The sequence below is a fragment of the Nipponia nippon genome, unplaced genomic scaffold (genome assembly GCF_047370975.1).
Source record: "Nipponia nippon isolate SJK-2023a ecotype South Korea unplaced genomic scaffold, ASM4737097v1 scaffold_3, whole genome shotgun sequence".
In the NCBI taxonomy this organism is placed as follows: Eukaryota; Metazoa; Chordata; class Aves; order Pelecaniformes; family Threskiornithidae; genus Nipponia; species Nipponia nippon.
The window spans coordinates 126,433,708-126,456,445 of NW_028262347.1; the positions used below are offsets into that span (position 1 = coordinate 126,433,708).

The 22,738-nt window shown below is 54.0% G+C and overlaps 2 protein-coding genes across 22 annotated transcripts in view; both read left to right on the forward strand.

The window, feature by feature from the left end:
• The window catches only part of JAKMIP3 (Janus kinase and microtubule interacting protein 3), a 101,642-nt gene extending 99,171 nt beyond the window's left edge, over positions 1-2,471 (forward strand). For 19 of the 20 annotated variants that reach the window (XM_087765253.1, XM_087765251.1, XM_087765265.1 and 16 more), the window contains one exon: positions 166-2,471. The gene's annotated coding sequence lies outside the window, so the exon portion shown is untranslated. The remainder of the gene's footprint in view (positions 1-165) is intronic. The other variant, XM_087765252.1, reaches the window with a different exon arrangement.
• Positions 2,472-2,923: 452 nt separating this feature from the next.
• DPYSL4 (dihydropyrimidinase like 4) lies at positions 2,924-22,421 on the forward strand. Of its 2 annotated transcripts, none has more exons than XM_087764462.1 (14): positions 2,924-3,163; positions 5,772-5,860; positions 6,510-6,694; positions 7,557-7,721; positions 9,155-9,216; positions 9,315-9,395; positions 11,738-11,806; positions 11,913-12,033; positions 12,748-12,904; positions 14,879-15,020; positions 16,137-16,307; positions 17,551-17,730; positions 19,687-19,858; positions 20,770-22,421. In XM_087764462.1, exons 1-14 carry the CDS (start codon positions 2,930-2,932, stop codon positions 20,859-20,861), a joined length of 1,920 nt encoding a protein of 639 aa, XP_087620588.1. In that variant the 5' UTR covers positions 2,924-2,929; the 3' UTR covers positions 20,862-22,421. The 2 variants fall into 2 exon arrangements, with proteins under 2 accessions (XP_087620588.1, XP_087620589.1); XM_087764463.1 differs by lacking the exon at positions 2,924-3,163 and adding an exon at positions 3,723-3,866.
• Positions 22,422-22,738: the final 317 nt, after the last annotated feature.

Here is a 22,738-nt window from a genome sequence, read left to right on the forward strand (position 1 = left end):
GGCAGTTGGATAAGCCTACGCCAGCTGTACACTTAATTGAGAGCTACTTAGCACAATCTAGCAAACCCCATGAAATGGAAATGTTGTAGCGCTTGGGACTAAAACTCGCGTGCTGGAGAGAGAATCCCAGCTGTAGTTAATCCTTATATTTATTTTGTTCTGTAGGTACCTGCGCTGCTTCCAAAACTCGTGTTGAGTTTATAAAGCTACGAAGAAGATCCCTTGATACTGAAATTCTAAAAACTCTCCAGACACTTGCACATCAGTCGTCTTGTTTTGCACCGGACAGTGTAAACAGCAAAGGGAGCTAAACTACAAAAATGTAAGAAAAGTAATTGGTCGGAAAAGTGTTATATTTGTACTGAAGTAATAGGACATTTTAAGTCAGAGGTTATGGATTTTGATATCAGCGTATGATTATATTATAAAAGTAACGTAACAAATTCCAGTTCTACCAGATACAGATACCAATATTGGGATTATGTTGATGAGCTACATTTTTACTTCTGCATTTCACGCTTAAGACATGTGTCCATTCTGAGTTACACTTAAACACTTACGGTCTTAAATGATTTTATTTACTCGCAAGAACTGCAAACACTAGCTGGGGTAACTGCCCGCAGCCCGAGGCGTTACCGACCTCTCGCTGGCCTCGGCAGGAGCGCACCACGCTGGCGCCTCTCGACAGGCCGTACCGGAGAGGCCTGAGGCGGCAGCCCGGCTGCCGCGGGGACGGCCGGCGCGGTGGGCCCGCAGCACGCCCGCCGCACTGCTGGCCGCTGGCGAGGGCCGCCCCGAGTGCGTCTGGACATGGCGCGGGCACCTTTTGTCGCGGTTACGCAGGCCGTGCTCTCGCACGTGGTGTGTGTGCGTCTAGAGTTTCGGTTCCGTTTTGCCATTAATTAGACTTTCTTAATCGTGTTTTTTTTAATTAAGAAGCTAACTGTACAGGACAGGTACATGTGTAAATAAGGGATTACGCTTATGTATATGTTAATATTTACCTGTAAAAAGATATGTACATAGGAAAGAAAAAAATGGCTCAAAGAATGTTTTCAAAACTGTTTCTTTCTTACAAATGCACAAACAGGAAATTTACAGAAGTGCGCTCCTTAATTTCAACATAAGGGTTTTCGCTCAATTTTCCGTCACTTTGAGTTGGATCCCGCTGGGGTTTTGTACGATGAGTTTGTACGATGAGTCCTTGACCGTGGCACGGAGCCATCCTGGAGACGCTGCCACCCTTCATCCGCGAGATGAGCTGTGTCAGATCTCGTTTGCTGGCTTCTCACCTCTGGGTCTTGCACATCTTTTAAAACCTTGGCCTCAAAGCCACAGGACATTAGGCATTACCCTGATCCGGGGCTTCTTTCTGCAGACCCTCCGTCCCTCGGTGCAGGGGTCAAAGAGCAGAGGGAAGGTGGGGTCTCCCCCCAGCCATTCCCAGGCTGGCGAGCGCCCGCTCCTCAGGGAAGCCGCCGTGAGCCAGGGGCTGCCAGCCACGCTGGCGTCTCCCCCGTAAGCATCTTCTATGAATTCCCCAGGTTTCCTTCAAACAGCGACGAGACAGGGGGCAGCGAAACCAAGTGCATCACTAGGTGCGTTACTGGTGTATCGCCATCGCTACCTTCCACCTGCCGGAATCCGAGCAGCACGCGCGGATGCGCTCGCTCAGGCGCGCGGAGTTTCTGAAGGAGCGGCGAAGCGGGCAGATGCTCCCCGCCCGCGTCCCGCAGCCGTGGCACGGGCACGGGCCGGCCGCCGCGGCCGCAGAGCAACACGTCTAAACTGAAATCCACTGGAATTGCAGCTCGCTTGTCAGCAACCGCGCGTTGTGTATTGCAGGCCTGTACTTCTTGTTCAAGCTGTTGGAGGACTGTGGCTGTTATTTAAAGTATTCTGCTCTAGTAATATCTGTAGCCTTCAGTGTATCCTCGAGTGCCTTACACAGCTTGTGAACAGAACTCCTGACCGCGAAGAGAAAATGCAGCCGGGAGTCCCTCTGCGGGGACCGATGCCAACTCCCTTTGCATCCCGAATGCCGCCACCACCTCGCGACGGGCAGCGTGCGTTAGCACAGACATGGATTTAGTTTAGACTCAGGAAATCGTATCGTGAAGATGTGTATTAAACCCTGTACTTCCCTAGTGTACATTTTATAAAAAGGGAACTATTGTAAATTTATGCAAAACGTAAACCAGAGAAAATGTTTTTTTCCAATGGCCAGCGTGCCGTGACTTGTGTTCTCCAATATAATCTCCTAATAACCATATCCTAACCGCGTAATGTTTGGTTCAGTGCTGAAACAGTAATTGACGGGCCTAGGATAGGGCTGGATCGATCAATTACAGAATTTTACACATATTTTTGTATTGTGATTCATATGATATATATCAAGAGACTTTCTATTCATTTGTAAAATACATAAAGTATTGTAAACTTTTAATAAAAAGATCTGTTTTAAACCTTCATATCAGATCAGCTGTTTTGGTTCTTCTCCCAGGTTGCACAGAGGAAGCCTTTGATCAGTTACAGTCACTTCGCTGGGGTTTGTTTGGTAATGCAGTAATTTTTTAAGCACTTTTTAAGTTGAAAAACGGATTAAGTCGTGAATGAAGACTGCCCCGGCAGACCCAGGGCAGCGGGACTTACCTCCTCCCGCGCCGAGTGTTAACTTTTCTCGTTGTCTCACGGCTTAATTGCGGGTGGGACCAAGCCCGGCACCTGCAGAGGCGGCGGGGGGAAGCGAGGCCGGGCGAGATGCGACAGCGACAGGCGGGTCCCGGGGCCGAGGCGGGTCCCGGGGCCGAGGCGGGTCCCGGGGCCGAGGCGGGGCCGGGCCGGGGCGGGCGGGGCGGCGGGGCCCTGCCTGCTTTAAACGCGCTTTGCGCGGCTGCCCGGGCCGGGCCGGCTGCGGCGGGGCCGGGCGATGGCGGGGCGGGGGGAGCAGCCGCTGCCCGCCTGCTTCGCGGGGCTGGGCGCCGGCAGCCCGCGGCCGCGGCAGAAGCGCGGCGGGATGTTCTGCAGCGTGGAGGACGCCTTCGACAATAAGACGCTGGACTTCGCCTCGCTCGGCGCCCCCCGCCCCGGGATCCCCCCCGGCCCCGCCGCGCCGCCCCCGGCGGCCGCCGGCCCGGGAGAGCCTCCCGCCGGCCGCCCGCAGGTAAGGGCGGCTGCGCCGGGGCCGGGGCCGGCGCCGGCTCCCTCCTCGCCGCCCTGGCCTCCCCGGGGCGGGCATGGGGCAGCCCGGGCCCCCGTGGGCTGGCGGCGGCCCTCGCCCCCTCTCGGCCCGCGGGGTGGGCAGCCCGGGCCGGAGCGCGGAGCCGCCCTGGCCGAGACCCCGCCGGGAGGGCGAGCGGGGGCCCGCTCCCGGCCCTCCCCGTCCCGCTCCCGGCCCGTCCCAGCCCCGCGGGAGCCCCGGGACCAGGCCGGCGGAGCGGCTGCTCGCAGGGGACGGCCCGAGGGGCGGCGAGCGGCCGCTTCTCCTCCGAGGGACGCAACTTTTCCCGGCCCCCGGCCCCTCTCCGCGGCACCGGGCGAGGGCTGCGCGCCCCGTCCCGCCGCCGGGCCCGCGGGGCGGCTGGGGCTGCGGGACCGAGCCGGGGGCTCCGCGCCTTCCCCCGCCGGGCCCGGCTTTGTCTGCAGCGCCGGGAGCGCGGCCCCGGGCCGGCGGCGGGCGGGGGGAGCCGGCGGCGGGGGGCGCGCACGCACGCAGGGACGCGCAGAGACGGGCGCAGGCAGGGGCACACGCACGGACGCACAGACACACACAGACGCACGGACAGACACACGCACACCCGCACGGACAGGCGGAGCGCGGCGGGAAGATGTCGCACCAGGGCAAGAAGAGCGTCCCCCGCATCACGGTGAGGGGCTCCCCTGGGGCGGGCGGGACCCCCGGGGCTGCGGGTCGGGGGTCCCCGCCAGCCGGCGGTGATGGCGCGGGCGCTCCGCGCCGCCCGTGGGCCCGGAGCCCCGGGGAGCGGCGGGGTTCTACCGCCGCCGGGGGGGGGGTCTCGGCGCCCGCGGCCAGCGCTGCCGGAGCCGCCGTTTCTCCCGGGCAGGGGGCGCGGCGGGGCGCCCCCCCCCCCGGCTCCGCCGCTCCCTTTGTTGGCCGCGGCCCGGCCTGAGCCCGGCGGCCCCGGCGCTTTGTCTGCCGCCGGCCGGGGCGCAGCCGGGGTGCCGCTGGCGGGGCCGCCCCGCGGGGACAAAGGCAGGCGCGACCCTCACCGCGGCCGCGGGGCGGCCCCGCCGCCCCCCTCGCTCCCCTCTCCGAAACGCCTCTTCAGGCGGCATGGGCTGGGCGGGGGGGGGGGGGGGGGGGGGCCGCCTGCCCGGGCCCGGGCCCCTGCCCGCCCTCGGGTCGCCCCCGGGCCCCGGTGGCCGGGAGCGCAGCGGCCGCCTCCGCCGGGGCCCCCGCGCCTTCCCCGCCGCTGCCGAGCGGCGCCGGGCCCGCAGGGGATTCCCCTCCCTGCTGCCGGGGCTCCTCGGCAGGAGTAGGGAAGGATCTCCAGGCAGCGATGCTCCCCCCGAAACCCCCGTATTGCCGGTTCCTGGCTGAGTTCCCTTGAAAACATCCCGGGGGCTGCGGGAGGCAGCGGCGAGCCGCGCTCCCCTGCTGCGGGAGCGGCGCCGCGGGGCTGGGGCTGGGGCTGGAGCGGCACGGCCGGGGTGGGGATGGGATGGGGTGAGGATGGGGATGGGGATGGGGATGGGGTGAGGATGGGCCCCGCGAGGGGGGGGCCGTAGGGCTCTCCCATGGGGCAGCCAACACTGAGGCTTCTTTTGATTGATTTTATGGGACAATGGAAAACAATAAAGATGCAATAAAAGCCTTGATAGTTTTAAAAAACAATACAATTCTTCAGTAGTTGTTTTTATATGCCAGCGAGGCTCTTTAAAAGGAGACCCCCACACGTTTCCCAGGCTGTTTTGCATCCGCACACGTTGCTGTGTTGTAAGTCGCCTCCTGGGCTGTGTTGCCACGTGCTCTTGCATCCCTCGGTTGTTCTTGTGCTAAGGCCGTGCTCTTTGTGTTGCCCGTTTTAGCCTTGGTAATAATTTTTCTAGCAACACCAAAGAGTGGGGAAGGAATCCTCTTAAATGAGGCTGCGGTTCCACATTTACATAAATGCCACTGCTTTCTAATATTGCTGGTTAAAGATTCTGCGAATCTGACAACTGTGCCACTGTCTCGCTTTGAAGTGAGGAGGGTCCTCGAGGCATTAGCTGTCTCACAAGACTGAAAACTACCAAACATCAATAAATTACCAGCTTAATAACACGCACTTAAAAGTCTCCGTAACTGGAGCTGATGGAGGCGGCAGATACGTGGCTGAGCTGCAGGCTGTTATCCTGCAAACCTTACAGAAGTGCGGAGAACTTCGGTCAGTCCCTGACCCTGCCCTGGAGGAGCTCTTGTGGGCCTCGGGCCAGCGGGAGCTGCGGCACGCTGCCTTCGGCCGGCCCCGCTCAGAGGCGCGCGGCTCGGACCTGAAACGGGGGCTGTCCCCCGCCCCGAGCTGTCGGCTCGGCTGCGCTGCCTGGGCACCGCGCTCCCTAGGAGCCTGCCCTCCCCTCAACTGGCAATTGCCTACCGTTTCCTTTGCACAGTGCAGTTGGGCTTTGGTGTAGCATAGTTTGGATGTTAAACTCAACTGGTATGATTGAAGGGCAAATATTAAGTCCTAGACTTAATGAAAGCTCATAATGAGTAAAGTAGCATCTAAATAAAGTAATCTTTACAAAAAGTGTGGGTTTCTTTCCATTAGAGTGACCGGCTTCTAATCAAAGGAGGAAAAATTGTCAACGATGATCAGTCATTTTATGCAGACATTTATGTGGAAGACGGTTTAATAAAGTAAGTTAAAAATTTATATTTTATAATGTAATTTCCAAGCATGATACAGTGCCCTGGAATTTGAACAAGGTTCCTTTCCCTCATTTTTCTCTTGGAAATATGTTCCCTTTTTGAAAAACAAGGACAGTTTTTTAGAACAGTGTCGAGACAGAGCTGCATTAGTGTGCTTTTGTGGCTGGAAAGGTGCATGAAGCGGCGGCGGCTTGTGCTCTGTAAGGTGTGCGGGAGAGGAGCGAGGGGCCGGGTTGAGCTCCCCGAAGGGGCGGCTCGGAGGCAGGGTGCAGAGTCTGGCACTGAGAGCTCAGCAGCTCCTCTGTTCCGAGCTGGGCCCCTCAGGCGGTGGCCTGACGTGTCCCAGCACTGCCGAGCCGGTGCTGGAGCCGGGATGGGATGGGATGGGGTGGGTGCTGCTGGGCCGGTGCGGTGGGACCCGCGGGGTTCTCCCGCAGAGCCCGGCTCTGCGGCCCCGCTCCGAGCACACCGCGCTCCCCGCGTCCAGCTTCTGCTCCCGGGGCAGAACCCGGCCCTGCGGAGTGAGGAGGCCCGGGCAGCACACGCCTGCCTGCCGCGAGCACTACTTGCAAGTTGGTTTAGTATCTTCACTGAAAAGTTGTTGCCAATTAACAGGAGATCTTAATATCACTTTCAGACAAATTGGAGAAAACCTGATTGTTCCTGGTGGCGTAAAGACGATTGACGCCTACGGTCAGCTCGTGATGCCAGGGGGCATAGATGTGCACACCAGGCTGCGGACGCCCGTCATGGGGATGACCTCTGCTGATGACTTCTACCAAGGCACGAAAGCAGCCCTGGCAGGAGGCACCACAATGATCAGTAAGACGGAGCACCCTTCTAACGGACTTCTAAGTAGAACATCGTTTAGCAAAATACATTGGGCCTTTTATCATTGCAGAGATTATTCACCCTCATAGCAGAGAAATGTTAATTTTTGCTGTAGAAATCAGAGCATTACCTAGCTAATTAAAACATACTACGTGCCTTTCAGAACCTCCTTCCATTGCTATACACATATATTAAACATATATAGTTATTCCTGCTTCACCTCGTAAGAGAATAAAATAGAAGAAAACTTTAAACACCTTTTAATATGTTTTTAATAGCTTTGTGAATGTGTTTTTATGAGAGCTTTTCAGCTCTGCGAGCACGGGTTCCGTTTTTGTGGTAATGCAAAGTAATTTTGGTTTCTGTTTTGCTCTTGTTCTGGCCGCGAGGCCCGCCGTAGGACGTGACTGGAGGCCCGGTCTCACCCCGTCCTGGCGTAGCTCTGTCCCGGTCTCGTAGCCAGTGCTGTAGGGAGTAGGACCAAAGAGAAGTGCAGTAACTGATGGGCTGCGGGTGGCTGCCCGCGGAAGATGCCCAGGGAGCTGTGCAGAAGTGTGCAAGGACGTGCCTTGGTCACCGGCCTCGCGCAGATGCTGTGCTGGGTTGGCTGTGTGAAAAAAAAGCATCATAACAGCCATGATGTGGAGTTTGTTTGTTCCATTTGTCACACTTTATCTGGGAAATTTATTATCCTTCATCTTCAATCAGTGCTATAAAAATGAATTAGTATTAAAACGTCTCCTTTTCACAGCAGTAGAGTCTTGCCCAAGAAGGCTGCTGGCGGCTGCGCTGCCCGGGTATTCCCTAGCCCCCTGCCCGGCAGGGCTGCTAACGCTGTGCAGTGTCTCCCCAGTTGACCACGTCTGCCCGGACGCCGGGACGAGCCTGCTGGCTGCCTACGAGCAGTGGCGCGGGAGCGCCGACAGCCAGGCCTGCTGCGATTACTCGCTGCACGTTGACGTCCCTCGCTGGCACGAGAGCCTGAAGGAGGAGCTGGAGGCCCTGGTGAAGGACAAGGGTAAGGAGGGGAAGAGCGGTATTCTGGCAACAACCCCACAGAAACCCCCGTGTCACAGCTGCTGCAGTACAGCACGTAGGCAAGTCGCCGCAGGGTAGGCTGTGGTAGTTACTGCTGCTCTGCCCTACTCCTCTTACCCGGTGGGGAATGGGGCACGGGGAGGGGACCGCGCTCCTCCGCTGCCGCGGTGTGAGCTACCCGTCCTTTGCCGTCGGGAGAAGGGTGTGCACAGGGGTACCGACACCCGAGTCACACCGTAACACCTTGTTCGTGGGCTCTCACCTTTGGGCAATTCACAGCCCAGTCTTGAAAACTGACTTTGGAAATGAAAGGAATAGTGTCGGGCGCCCTGATTCTGCTGCCTGATGTGCGGAAAAGCATTGGAATAAAAACATTCAAGATGCGGCTTATAGAACAGAGCTAAGCTTTAGGCTTTCCGTAGAGATTCCGTTTGTGCCTGTAATTCCTGCACATCCTGAGTATCCTCTGGACATGGCTTACTGGAAATCAGGCCATGCGGCAGGAATTCATGCATTTCATTAATGCTTATTTCCATGTTTTGAAAACTACGCTTTGCTTTCAGATATGCTAATGTAGAGCTAAATGACTTCAGTGTAATTTGCAGTCTTGCAAGCAAGGGCTTAATTGGTCAATTAACATAGAAATTTGCAGTGAATTTCCTATTAAAATGCAGAATGGCTGAAGTAATGTAGCTATGGCAAGCTTATACCGGGTATTTTTCATGTGTATGTTCACATGAAATGCAGTTTATTTGTAATTTGATCGTAGTTTGGGATTAGTTGTTGCCTCTATCATATAAAATACAGTAGCAATTCTCTGGCTTTGACTCAGTGCTTCATGAATCATCCTTTACGTTAGATAGAAACGATAGAAATCAGGCTTGCGTGCCATGCTGTATGCAAAGCACTGCCCATCTATTCCTCTGCCTAAATAACAGGACACTAAATAACAGCGCTCTGATACTAGAGAATCTCATCTTTTGCTGTCAGTTAGTCTTAGCACTAATGCACTAATTCAAAGACAAGAGAGAAGACCAGAAAGAAGTTGAGGATAAACCATAAATTGAAACCAGCACTGAAGGGAAAACTCAGCTTGGGAGCAATGCGTTCGATTCTGTGCATTCGGACCAGGTTACAGAGGGTACCTAACATCAGAAACGGGCTTTGGGTTGGGTGTTTTTTGGTTCGGGTGCATCCAACGGCAGGGGTGTATTGTCGTTCATGGCTCCCACACTTTGGGGCTCAGTCCTTGTGGGGACGGTTCCCGTCTCAGCCCTTCGCCTTGCTTTGCTTTCGGTCTGACCCCAGCCAGCACAGACCCCCAGGGGCTCGAATGCGCCCTGCTCGGCCCGTGCCGTCACTGAGTTCTCAGCCCTGACGATAAACACACACACGTCATTTTCTTTTCTCGAGGTGTGAACTCCTTCCTGGTTTTTATGGCCTACAAAGACAAACTTCAGTGCACCGATGGCCAGGTAACGGAGCGAGCCAGCGCCCGGGGAGCGTCGTCACCCCCCCTGCGAGCGTGAACTGTGAGTTACCTGATGCTGGGCAACCCACTGTCTCTTGGCAGATGTATGAAATATTCTGCATTATTCGAGACCTGGGGGCCATTGCCCAAGTGCACGCTGAAAACGGAGACATCATAGATGAGGTACAGTATTTATATTCATTTAAATTAAAGGTTGACCCGAGTATTTTGATTTAAGGCAAAGTGCTGACTTTAATGGATGGGCTGTAGTGTCTCGTGGAAGGTGGAGCAGTGCCAGCACGCTTTTAGCCTTCAGTTGGTGCTGCAAATTCAATAGGGATTGGTGCAGATGAGAGGAGGCGCAGCCTGCTGTGACACCCGGTTGCTTTGGGGAGAGGACCAGCGAGCACTTCTCGGTGTCCGCTGTCAGCAGGGCATAGCCCTGGTCGCTCACCTCTGAGATCTCCGGCAAAAGCCGAGCCGACTTGAGCCTGTGGCCTTGCAGCGGAGCAGCCTTGGTCGGCCCACGCGGGTGGGCACCGAGCCCTGCAGCAGGCAGGGGAATGGAGAAACGGTGCTCCCGTGCCCGGCCCCTGCGCCTCCACCCACGCGCCGGGGGATCGGGGTCTGCTCTCCGCTGTAAGCTGATTACCAGGCCCGGAGGGGCAGGGCTGCCAGGAGCCCCGCGGCGGCGGCGTGCGCAGACAGAAGAGCGTGCAGGAGGGTGGGGGCACCTGCTAAAATCGGCAGCATCCTCCCAAGTCCTTGCGCACACGTGGGTGTCATCACAGAAACCTTTACAAGGACTGTTCAGTGGTTCCCAACAAGTACGTTTTGGGGCTTCTTGAAGGATGACTGGCTGCCTTAAGTGACGCTTCGTCACATTATCTATCTTGTTTAGAAGTCTTGAGTACTTGAGGAAATAAAGAGGTTTGGATCTTTTGAAATAACGTACATTACACTTGGCAATATTTCTCTCCAGAAATGGTACTCGGGAACTTCCTTGGTATTGCAGACTTGGCTCACATTCATTATTTTTCCTTTTTACCTTTAGAAAAGAAAATCTCAGATACATACTGCAATGTGGTGATACAAGGTAGACCTAGACTTGCAGTTCCTTTTAGCTCATGGTCGTGCAAGTGTTCAGTCTGGCGTGGGAGGAGAGTTTAAAATGAAAGCAGGATCCCAGTCCTTCAAATGGGCTTATTTGAACAAACAGGATAAAGGCTAATTCCTACTTCCCTGGGATTTTATCTGAGAAACCTTTTCTTCAGCTGGCTGTGAAACATAATGTGATCCCCAGCAGTTCGCTATCTTCAGAAGTACTTTTTTAAGCTGCCAGCGTGATTACGCTCAAGCCCTGGGGACAAACTCGAAGGATATCTGCAATAGGAGTACACTGGATGGACAAATAGGCATCCTCTAAGAGCAGGATGCTCTAAAGTCTCACCTCCGTGCCTGGCAAAATTATGGAGAAGATTATTCTGGGAGTTATTGAAAAACACCTGAAAGATCTGGTCGGTAGTGTTGAATAATGTCCTTGCATCTAATGCCAGCTAAGGGGGAGCATTACATGGAACAGAACATCACAGAAAGGAAGCTGGATGAGGTGCTTGCTAGACATCTGCTTCCAAAGACAGCGTGCGTAACCTGGGTGCAGCCCAGTGCTCGCTCCAGCCTCTCAGCGTGGGGTCCCAGCTAACACGGAGTCCCTGCGGGGACTTGATTCGTGCCCAACACGATGTGAGGCTGCGGCAGCAGGGACCGAGTGTGCTGCTCTTCGGGGGAGCTGGTGCTGCCCGCGCAGTGGAGCCGGGTGGCAGCGGAGGTGGGCGCAGCCAGGTGGGGCTGCTTGGCTTCAGCCCCTGTGCTGGGGCTCGCGGCTGTGCCAGTGGCCGGGCAAAACCTCCCCTCCCGCTGCTGCCGCCCCCCAGAACTGCGAGGGGGTGAACAGCAGCAGCCTTTGGTCTGAGCCACGTCCCCGCTGCTGCATGGCGAAGTGCCCCGAGGATGGGGAAGGTACGTGGCCGAGGCTGTATGACTGACCGGGGGAAGCTCTGGAGAGGTGGCACCGACTGTGCCCCGCTGACAGTCTCACGTGCCTCGCACCCGTCTCTGCTTCCTCCGTGGGCTTCTCAGAGCAGCTTCAGGTCTGGGGGAAGCATCGGTTCCTTTCCTGTAGCCGTGCATCATACCTAGCACAGCCTTCGAGTAAGCGATGATGGGTTTAACATCCCACATCCTCCAGAAGTAGAGCTGGGTTTGAAGAGTGGGGAAGGTCCAAAGGTACTGCTGGGACACAGCAGTTCCCAGTCCAGAAATGCTTCCATAGCATGAGGCGGGTCTACTAGGAAGTAGTTGCAGCAGTTTATGGAGCGTCACAGGTATAAATGGTATCACCTAGTCATGTTCACAAATTTCCGTCATCCTTCAGGTACTTCTGAAAAGGTGTTTTGTGTCCCGCATTGCTTCGGACAGGCTGTTCACATCACTGGCTGCTCTTTTGTTCATCTTTGTCCACCTAGGAGCAAAAGAGGCTGCTGGAACTCGGGATTACCGGGCCAGAAGGGCACGTCCTCAGCCGCCCCGAGGAGGTAACGTCTCCAGTCCTTCAGAGAACTACCCAGGGGTTTGGAACAGCCGCTGCGGCTGTAGCAGAGGTGCCCTGAGACGTTTCTGCCTGTGCTCTGGTGTCCGCAGGTGGAAGCGGAGGCGGTGTACCGTGCAATTACCATCGCGAAACAGGCCAACTGCCCCTTGTACATCACCAAAATAATGAGCAGAGGTGCAGCAGATGTGTTAGCTCAAGCAAAGCGAAAAGGTAAAGCGTTGTTTTATATGTGCCCGCTAATTGAGTCTATTCAAATGTGTCCAGGAATATCATTCTGGCTCCAAGGTTTAAGAACTCGTTATCACCCAAGTTTTCTCACATTTTAAGGGTGCTAAAACGTGGTGTTGGCTTGTCTTCGCAGAGTGTGCCAGCGCTAATTGCTCTGAGCTGGAAGGATTTGAGGAGATGTGCTTGAAACTTTGACACCTGAATCTCAGTAGATGCAGCTGAAAAAAAGGAAATAATTCACTTCCAATCATTTGTCTGCACTAGGTGATAACTGGACCTGGAGCAAGTTCCAAATTCAAACTGGGGGTGGAGTGGGAAGAGGTGGAAGCAATCCTGCGGGGAGCAAGGCAGAAGGCCGTGCCCAGGGCCAGGCAGGGGTCCGCAGCCACCTCTGTCCCCAGCCAGGAGACTCTGCCGGAGACTCAGCTTGGGTGTAGAGGAAGGCGCGGTGGTCTGCAGATACGAATGTGTGTTTGTTCTAAGGAGAAAATAGATGGGTTCAGAACTTGTTTTGACAGCATCTCCCAGTCGTATGAGATAATCTGAGGGATTAACGTGAATTTAAAAAGCTGAAACACTGAGAGCTCTGAAGATGAGTGAAACTGCCTTGTATCGTTAACTGCAGTATTGTCACTGCGTGGAAAGAGGCTGCAGGACACGCGGCACGTTTGCACTGGTTAACTGATTGCTCCCTAGGCACGGTTGTGTACGGAGAGCCCATTACCGCCAGCCTGGGCGCCGACGGGTCGCACTACTGGAGTAAAAACTGGGCCAAAGCTGCAGCCTTCGTCACGTCCCCCCCCATCAGCCCAGACCCCACCACGCCGGATCATCTCGCCTCCCTCTTGTCCTGGTGAGTTCCCTGTCGGCACGGCTGCCTGAGCGCGTCCGTCACATTCGCATCCCGCCTGCCTTTGTTTGAATGCCGTTTACGGTAACGGCGTCGCCGGTGGGTAACAGACCCCCTGTGCCGGGGGCACCCCCAGCAAAGGCTAGCATGCAGTTCGGCCTTCCCCTTGGTATTATAATCTCAGTAGGAAAAATAATCTGTCACTTGCTGCACTTTTCCATACCAAAAGAATAAATCTTTGGGGTTTTGAGCAAGGAGCCAGGTGACTCTTTCAAAAAGAGTCTAAATTAGGCTTTGGTGAAGCCAGGTGATAATTACCAGGTTTTCTGTGTAAAAATCAGGCTCGTGCCGCCCAGTTCCTCCTGCAGAACCGGAGAGGGGGAAGGCGCAGCGTCCCGCGGGATGGCCAGGACACCCCGGCACGGGAGGGACAGCGGTCGCTGCCGCTCTGCCTCGCTGTGTCCTGGGGAAAGCCTCCTGCGCTGCTTTAGCATTAAAGCAAAAAGAAGGATTTTATCGGAAGTGGTGTTGGGCATTTGCAAGATTTTAAAATGTGTGAAACATAAGCTTTTAGGGCACGTCACCATGCAGAGTTGTTTCGATGTATTGAGTTGCGCAGCAAAGCCCCGGGCCAGCAGGAGTGTCTCTGGAGCTGTGCACGGACCAAGCGGGTGCTGGCCGCCCAGGCCGGGCAGGAATGTACAAGCGGACAGGGAGGTACAAGCGGACAGGGAGGTACAAGCGGACAGGAAAATACAAACACCCACGTGCTGGGGCTGTATCCAGGGACGCAGCCGCCAAGCTGTTAATCGCGGTTGGAGCTTTGCCATGGGCCAGGGTTTCACGTTTCACAGCAAATACGCGCTAAATTTGTCACCGCCGCCTTGCAGAAGGCAATCCGTAGAAGTGGGGATTCATTCACAGCGGAGGGTTTGCATTCGGGTGCCCGCAGCTCGGCCTTAACAGCATCACAGCCTGCGGAGCAGCACCGGCGGCGTTAACAGTTTGGTATGGGTGGAGTTAGAAAAATCAGGTCCAGAAGTAACGCATGAAGAACTTTTGAAATGGGATAAGAGGTGTTTATGGATCCAGATAATTGTAGAAGAATTGCATTCAATATATATTTTAAAGAAGAAATAAACATTTCTTAGAATTCCCTGAAATGTGATTATTTTTTTTCCCTAGAAGGATAGACAGTTGTTAACAAGAGAAAAATATTTCATGTTAATATATCTTCCATAGTATATAAAGATATCTCAATACATTTAGTATTTTCTTAAAAGAGGCAGTAGGATACAAGCGTAGTTCAGTCTCGCGCGGCGCTGGCACGTCTGGAGGCGTGCTCCAGGCTCGTCAAGCTACACGGGCTCAGTTCTCTTCTTGCCCTGCCGTGCCCTGCCTGCCAGCATGGATCCCGGTCCTCCCCCTGTAGGATGGGATAGCACAGAACATTCGGGTTTATCCAGGATCTTGTCTTATTTAACCATACCCTTGCTTTAAAAGAACCGTGCTTGGAGAACCATTTCCTAAAATCTGAGGTTCAAAAGGAAGGTACAAAGATTAAAATGTTGGCTTAAATAGTAAAAATAATGGCCAGTTTAGGAGAGAATATAAATAGTGCTTATGAGGCTGCTGTTTACATCTTTTATGTGATTTGAATGCTTAATTCGTGTATAAATTAGTGGAGCGAGATGCGTCTGTGTACCTGTAGAAATTGCCTTTTAACTTGACTTCCCTTGGGCTTTACGGATCGTAAGTCGCCTGCCTTTACAGTCTGTGTTGGTGAGACCGACCTGCAGCAAACGGGCCGAGCACCGAGCCCACAAGCCGTTAGTGCCACGCGCAGTCCTCCCGGCGAGGGTGGCTCTCGCCCGCCGCGAGGAGGGGTGTCCCGGGCGGGGGGGGGCGGGGGGGGCCGGGAAGGCTGTTTGCGCCCTCGGGTGCCTCCTCTGACCTCCTCTGCTGTGCTTTGCCTAGCGGGGACCTGCAGGTTGCAGGCAGTGCTCACTGCACCTTCACCACCGCGCAGAAGGCAGTGGGGAAGGACAACTTCACCCTCATCCCCGAGGGAACCAATGGCATCGAAGAGCGGATGTCGATAATTTGGGAAAAGTGTGTGGTAGGTACTGAAATCACGCTGGTTGCTCGGAAGCTGTGGATGCAAGCGCACGTGAGCAGTGCTTGTGCTAGGTGATGTCAGCGTCCTTGTTAATTCAGACGAGCCAGGAGGTGTGACATTGTCTAGACTGCTGCTTCAGAGGAGCTTGCTAATCAGAGAAAATGTGACACTCGAATGCCTTCAGAGTGTCTTCAAAGGCTTCAGCACGGGGATCATCCTTCCTGCTCTCGCTTGCAGCCGCGAGAGAAAGTCTCTCCAACACATTTTCCTAAGGGTAGGACGTGACGTTCCTCTTCCCTGGTGCTTGCAGGAGGCCCGGGGAGGCGGGCAGGGACAGGGCGTCTCCCCCTTGGTGGCCGTGGCCATGGCCGTGCCTGCCAGCTGCCCGGTCGCGCCAGGACCCACCGGCGGGGTTGGGTTCCCACGGTGCCTCCGAGTCCGCCGGGCAGAGGTGCTCTGCTGCCGAGGGAGAGCTGCGGTACACGAGCGTCTGGCCGGTGGGACCGAGTCCCATGTCCCTGCACAGCGGTGCACTGCCCTCCCCAGGAGCATCCCTGGGAGGCTCTAGCCTGCGTCCCATGGAGCAGACGTCTCTGGGTGGACTTCCAGGAGCTTGGGAACCAAGCCACCCTGAAGTCTGTCTTAGGTAGGCTTTGTTTAAAAATAGATAGAATTTGTCTTAAGGTAATAAATAAAGGTGATAAATAGCACTATTTAGGTTCACTTCCAGTCTTTTTTCATTGAAATATCCTTAACCATCTTTGGTGAACGTGAGACGCCTGTACAGGGAGTTGGAGCCTACCAGCGAAGGTCTTGTTTTTCAGAGACCTTAAATTTCACAGAGTCCAGGGGAACTAAAAGCCTCTGTTGTATTATTTAGCCCACAGGGACAAGGCTGAGCCCCCCACATCTCCCCTGTCCCCAGGACTGCAGCCCTGCCGCAGCGTGGATCCTCACACCACACCGTCCCGCGGTTCCATCCTGCGATTTCTTCTCCTGGTGCCTTGTTCCTGCTGGTGGGAGAGCGGGGGCCCGGCCACGGGGACAGGGCTGCTGCCCGCTGCTGGGAGCGGGGCGCGTCCCCAGTGACGGTCCTTCTTCCCTTCCCTCTCCCAGGTCTCCGGGAAGATGGACGAGAACGATTTTGTAGCGGTGACCAGTACCAACGCTGCCAAGATCTTCAACTGCTACCCCAGGAAGGGGCGCGTCACTGTGGGCGCCGACGCAGACTTGGTTTTGTGGAACCCCAAGGCTACTAAAATCATCTCGGCAAAAACCCACAATCTGGTAAAATACTTTTAAAATTATTTTCTTGAGCTGGTTTTAGAGTCAGAAGAGAGCAGTAAAGCAATATATTTCTTCAGATCAGAAAGATCAGATCATTCAGCAAGGGAGGAGCTGTTGATGTGGATAAAGTGATGAAGACCTTGCATTTCCTATTAAAAATACAGGCAAATGAAAATATTCTTTGGTTACTGTAAAGGGATTGTATCTGAGGAGCAGTGACTACTCTGAGACAGTCTGCATCTGGTACAGAAATGTTAAGATCAATGTATTCGCTGTGGACTAAAAAACAGTAAGTGCTGAACTTGTTTTATGTCAGCTTTACATCAGTTTAATATATCGGCATCCTTCCCGAAGAGCCAGACCCGTTCCTGCTCGTGCTCCTGTCCCCCGCAGGCGCTGCCTGTCCGTCGGGGTGACTCGTTCGGGAGAGATTCGGGTGCACCTTACTGGCATTTTAGCCGTGGTTTTCCAGGCCATGAACATCCCCCAACTACTTTCCAACATGCTCCTCAGACAGAAAGCTGCAGCTGAAGGAGGGAGGAGGGCGAGGTGGTGTGAGGAATGCTGGCGACAGCGCTGATGGAAGTTAATGTAGAAACATTTTGACCCATGTGGGTTTTTTCACCAAAATGGTTTTTATTGAAGAAAATTATCATTATGATTGAAACATTCAGATCTTTTGTTTAAAATAGAGGAACGGGTTATTTTTTGGTCCAGAAAATTCACTTTTGCAGTTTTATAGCGCTATATTTTTTCACTGCAAAGTTTATTTTTTGCTAGTTTGTTAGTGATAGTAATGGGAGCATTTGGAGAAGGTGGCACGATTTTGCATTTCTCACAAAACAGGCCCGAGTTCCATACCTGTTTTGGTAGAAGACTTGAAGTGACTTGGCAGAGAAGACAAGAACGCCTCTCCCCGATGGAGCGCTTGCGCAGAGCTGCTCTGGGGCTGGGAGGGAGAGCACTCTTCATCGGTAGTAAAAGGCTAGTTTGGTGCAGGAGCGCTGCGTGTCTTCTGGGCAAGTGCTGAGTGTTTTGAGGATTTAGTTTCTCCATTCCAGTTTGCTTCAGTTCATCCAGTTAGAAGAACCTTATTATTTGAAACGTAAAGGGTGAGTTAAGTACAACTAATTGTGCACGACGAGCGGTGTGCAAAACCGGGGGTGGGCGTACAGTTGGCTAGACCGTCACCTTCTCTTCTTGAATCTTAAACATGTTGAATATCTTGGTTGGTTCCTTCCAGAACGTGGAGTACAACATATTTGAAGGCACAGAGTGCCACGGGGTTCCTACCGTGGTCATAAGTCAAGGAAGAGTTGTTCTTGAAGACGGAAACCTGTTTGTCACCCAGGGGTCAGGTCGCTTCATTCCTAGAAAGACATTCCCTGATTTTGTTTATAAAAGGATAAAGGCGAGAAACAGGGTAAGGAGAATTTTATTTGCAATAATCCCCTATTTTCGTTGCAATCTCTCTGCAGTATTGTATTGCAGTCGCTGCTATAGCAAGCTTCCTGATGGAATAGGCAACAGAAACAAGAATATTATTAATATTATTTCTTCTTAGGCCTTGGAAATTTGTAATGTTGCCGTGTAACTGCTTTGGTGTGTGGCTTGGCACATTAATCAATAATGCCTATTTTAGTATTAAAACTAATAATACTAATATTATTAGTACTATTTGCCTATTATAAAGTTATAAAGCAAAAATATGACTTCTAGCAAATCTGGGTTTGTTTGCTTTGCGTTGAGGTAGAAGGGAGGAATTCCTCTCCTACCTGTATTAGAAAAGTTTATGTTGTTGTAGTACCAGTATCTGCTTTGCATCTGTCAAAGACTAATGGATGCAGCATTCGGTAGTTAATGCAAATACAATAAGATAAATCCTTCAGTGTGCTCGCACAGCTTTCTTAGGAAGATGTGCAAATGTGTGAAATGCTTCTTATCCGCTCTGCCCTCCTTCCTTTTTCCATGTGTTGTTTTAGACATTTTCATTATGCATTGTAGGCGAAGGTAGAGCAGAAATCACTCGCCCCCAATTACCCGCAGAGGCACCCGCGGCGCCGGCAGCTGTGGCCGTAACCCCCAGCTCCGGGGGTGCCTCCAGAGTCGGGGCCGGGGGGCTGGGACCCTGCCAGCTCCCTGCGGGATGGGGATGGATGGGACCCTGCCAGCTCCCGGCGGGATGGGGATGGATGGGACCCTGCCAGCTCCCGGCGGGAGGCCGGGTCTCCCCCGTGGCACTGCCCGGTGGCAGGCAGCCATCCCCACTCGTTTGGCGGCGCCGGCAGTGGCCCCCTCTGTTTCCCCGGCACGTCCCGCATCCGCCTTCACACACAGAGGAGCGGCCGGGCAGGCTGGCCGGTCCCGTCGGCTGGGGCAGAGGGTCCCTGGGCTCCTTGTTCGCGGTCAAGCTGCATCCCTGTCCGTTGTGGAAGCAGACACTCCGTGCCTTATTTTTTGTCATAAAGGACGGAGTTTGCTGAGCACAAACCTTGACGCACGGTGCTCTGGCGGGGTGATAACCGGGTGTCAGCCCAGGCGGTGAGGGGTTGGTGTGTTCAGTTAATGCGATCGGGCAGGCGCGCTCAGCACTTTGCAAACAACCCGGAGGCCTGCCCGTGCCAGCTCTGCATCCTTGATTTAACCAGAGCTTTTGACAAAAGCTACAGTCAAAGAAAGTGCCGGAAAACACTGAGCAGGGTATTTTCTTCACAAGATATGCAGCACGGTGAAGACAAAGGTCATGTGAAAGAAAAATTTCTACAGAAAATGCTATATACGTCTTGATAACCTATCAGTCCGTGCCTTTCTAATTTGAAACCCAGCACTTTTCATCTTCAGAACAAGTCCCTTCTGACCCTGTGGTTGTCAAAGGGCTGTCACTGGGAAGATAAACAGCCTTAAGGAAATCCGTGATGAAACACTGGTAATGAAGTCGTTACGGCCTTGGCTCCCCTCGCAGCCCGGGGCTGAGCTCATCCTCCCTGTGGGAGGACGTGATGGTCACAGCGGGTGACAGCGGCTGGGGCGCGTTGCCCTCAGGGCAGCTCGGCCCCTCGCACGGCGGGCACCCCCCGGCCACCTCTGGGAGTCCCTTTTCCCGGGGGGACAGGACCTCTGCCTGCGGGGTCCGGGCAGCACCTCCGCTTGGCCTTGAGGGTGGGAAGCGCCGCTGGCTGCCCCGTCCTGCCTGGGCTGCCCTTTCCCTGGGGAGGCATCTGGTCTGGTCTGTTTGGGGGTGCAGTCTCCCCAAAACCCTCAGGACGGGGTTAAGCACAGACAGAAGGGCAATGAGTCATTACCCATAGTGTTGGCCCCGGTTCTTGTTCACCTGAGCGTAAATACGTGCCGTACGTGTCTCTTACTCCCCATCCTGTAGCTGGCTGAAGTCCACGGCGTCCCCAGAGGGCTGTATGACGGACCGGTCCACGATGTCCTTGCGAGCGCCAAAGCCGTGGCCCCCACCCCGGCGTCCAGGATCGCGCCATGTGCAGGCAAAGCCCAGGCTCCTCCCGTGCGCAACCTCCACCAGTCGGGGTTCAGCTTGTCTGGTAGGGCCCGGGGCCCCGAGAGCCGGGGAGGGGGCTGGTTTGCGTGGGTGTCACAAAGTCCCGGGCTTGTGTGAGCGGCAGGGCAAAGCTGAGGAATAGAACCTTAATTTTTGCTCAATAAAAAGCAATTCTTCCGTTGCAGCAGCCTAGGGACTAAATGCAGCGCAGAAATCTCCTAGAATGTTTTACAGTACCCACGTAAATGCACTGGCGAGCGTGCATCGCAAAGCCTGCCGGGGGGAGCCGGGCGCCACGGGGCAGGGGCTGCAGCCGCGGGGAGCAGGAGGATGGGGTGGGCGAGGGTGTCACCGCCGCCCTGCCCGGGTCGGTGCGGACGCTGCCATGGCTGCTGCGGGGTCGGGGCTTCAGCCCCAGCTGCGTCCTCTGAGAGCTGGGGGTTAGGAGTGGTTGGGTTTGCAGAGATTAGGCAACTAACTCCATTTTCAGGAACCAAAAAGGTAATTTCTTCAGTCTTTCTGTGTAAGCAGGCAGCAATTCAGCGTCGCTCAGCTCAGTGTCCTGCAGGAATCTGTCCGGCAGCTTTAGGGACCTTGGAAAGCCAATGCTCTGCCATAAAATGACTTAAGTAATTTTGTTTTCTTAGCTGGTTGAAATCAGATGGATCCCATATTGTTTAACAAATGTATAAGGTCCCACATTTTATTATATAGAAACTATTTACTTACAGGAAAGCCACTTACAATGTTTTCCAGAAGGACGCAATAGAAAATAAAGATGTTCAGGCAAATAAAGCCATTCCAAACTGTACTATGATAATGTAGTGTCCAAAATTATATAGAATGAGAAGACCAGTATTTCCCACAAAGGGAATGTTTTATGATTTGTGCATTTAAAGCAGCGGGACTCCCACACCGTGCCAACGCTACCCCCATGCCTCTCCTCTTCCCTAGGGTCGCAGGCTGACGACCACATTGCCAGACGCACGGCTCAGAAAATCATCGCCCCGCCGGGTGGCCGGTCCAACATCACCTCGCTGTCCTGATGGGGCAGCCCAGGGGCCGTGCTCTCCCCCCGCGCCGCCGGCGTGCCGGCGTGGCTGTCCCCGCCGCTGCCGGGGCGTGCTGGGGCCCGGCCGGGGCCGGGGCCGGCCAGGAAGGGGACGGTGGGTCGCCCTCAAGCTCAGGATGAAAACCAAGCATCCATCAGCTGCCCCAGCCCCTTCTTGTAGGTAGAAAATAGAGTAACCTTCCCGAGAGGTAGTGCTCCCATCTCGATTTCTCCCAGTCTGCATTTCTTCAGTAGCTACTCGGAAAGCCCTTACCTTGTGCATGCGGGCACCTAGGCGTACACTCGGCAGCGTGCTCAGCCGTGCTGCTGGCTGGCTTGTGGCCAGGACGAAGATGAAGGTGCATTTTTGGCCGGAATACATTCCTTTCTAGTAGCAATGACTGCCCTTTCTAGCTGAAGGACTTTTAACTGATAAACACTTCTGACTCTGTATGGTTTCAATACGGTGAGTTGCATCTCATCTGTTTGCAGCACCCCCGAGCAGATCTCCACGCCATCTCACTGCGCAGCCCTGGCCATGCTCCGGGAGTCACCATCGCTGCGCCTGTGAGCCTGCGCGGCTGTGCGGGACGGCGGCGCATCCGTCTGTCCCTGCAGTGGTCACAGCATCAGTGGGGTGGGTGCAGGTGCCCCACGCCCCGGGGCAGGGCGGGCGCTGGCTGCTCCGGGGACCCCGAGCCGCAGCAGACGTGCCGGTGCTGTAGGCTTTCTGTTAGGCTTGGTTTTTAAAGATTATTTATACAGTTTTTCAAGAACCGAGTGTAAGTCTTGTAACGGATAACAAGGCTCATTTGAAGGCCAGTTGCATACGACAGACTCTTTTTTAAAGGTTATTATATCCCACTTATTATATTTAAAGGTATGTACAGTAAAGGTGAACCTCTATGCCACAAAGCTATGCATGTACCTCTAACAGAATGGCTCGCCATTCGTTTTCTGTCCCTTGCTTTGAATAAACTTTGTTGGAAATCATAAAATGACAGAAGTGGTTCATCCAGCTTAGTTGATTTTTGTGTTTTCTTCCTTTGGGTTTTTATGCCTGAAGGTTTGTAACATCAGTTCGTGACTTGCAGGTTACTGTACTCCCCGTTGACCATGAGAAGAGGCTGCTGCTTAGCTGTGTAGGAATAAGGGAGAATCCCGCCCTTCTGCTTAGAGCTGGCATGCCTGCCGAGAGCTGCTCGGCGGGATCGGTGTCACGCAGCTGGCCTGCCCACCGAAAGCCTCTGGTTTGCGAATGAAGCTAAAATACCGTGAGTGTGGTCTGATTTTTCCCACTAGGTCAACAGCACTTCCAGTGCCTGCGAGACGCAGATGTGGCAGAAGATGCTGTAACGGGTCTGGGAGGCAGATTCTCCTCGGGCAATGTCACGCTGTCGTTTCCAGCTCGCTCTGAAAGCAGGGAGTGAGAAAGGGAACAAAAGAGTTGTGGCAACAGGAGCGAGCATCTACGCCATAGGTGAAAGGTGAAATCGTACCGTTCTGCAGCTCTGGATACATTTGATGAAAATGAATGTCCAGTAACGTCGTAAATTTTGTTGGTGGGTCTTTTTTGGTGTTTTGTTGTTTTTTTTTTTTAATTATGATCTATGTCTCATAGCTTAATGAAATGACCTGCAGTAATTCCTGCATCAAACATATATGAAAGTGCATTTGTTCATATATTTTATATTTAATTTTAATTTATTTAATTTCAAACAAATAATTTCATTTGTTGGTTGCACCAAGACTGTTGAACATCTATTTATTTTCTTTCTAAATAGAGTTTTAGACTTTTAAAGTCATGGCGGTGGAAACTGCATGAGGAATGAGAAAGGTAGAAGTTACAGTCTGCTGGCAGTGACCTGTCCC

Coding starts and splice junctions, on each gene's coding strand:
- DPYSL4 (XM_087764462.1), top strand. CDS start 2,930: ATGGCGGGGCGGGGGGAGCAGCCGCTGCCCGCCTGCTTCGCGGGGCTG. Junction 3,164..5,771: donor CTCCCGCCGGCCGCCCGCAG/GTAAGGGCGGCT, acceptor TCTTTCCATTAG/AGTGACCGGCTTCTAATCAA. Junction 12,034..12,747: donor AGCTCAAGCAAAGCGAAAAG/GTAAAGCGTTGT, acceptor ATTGCTCCCTAG/GCACGGTTGTGTACGGAGAG.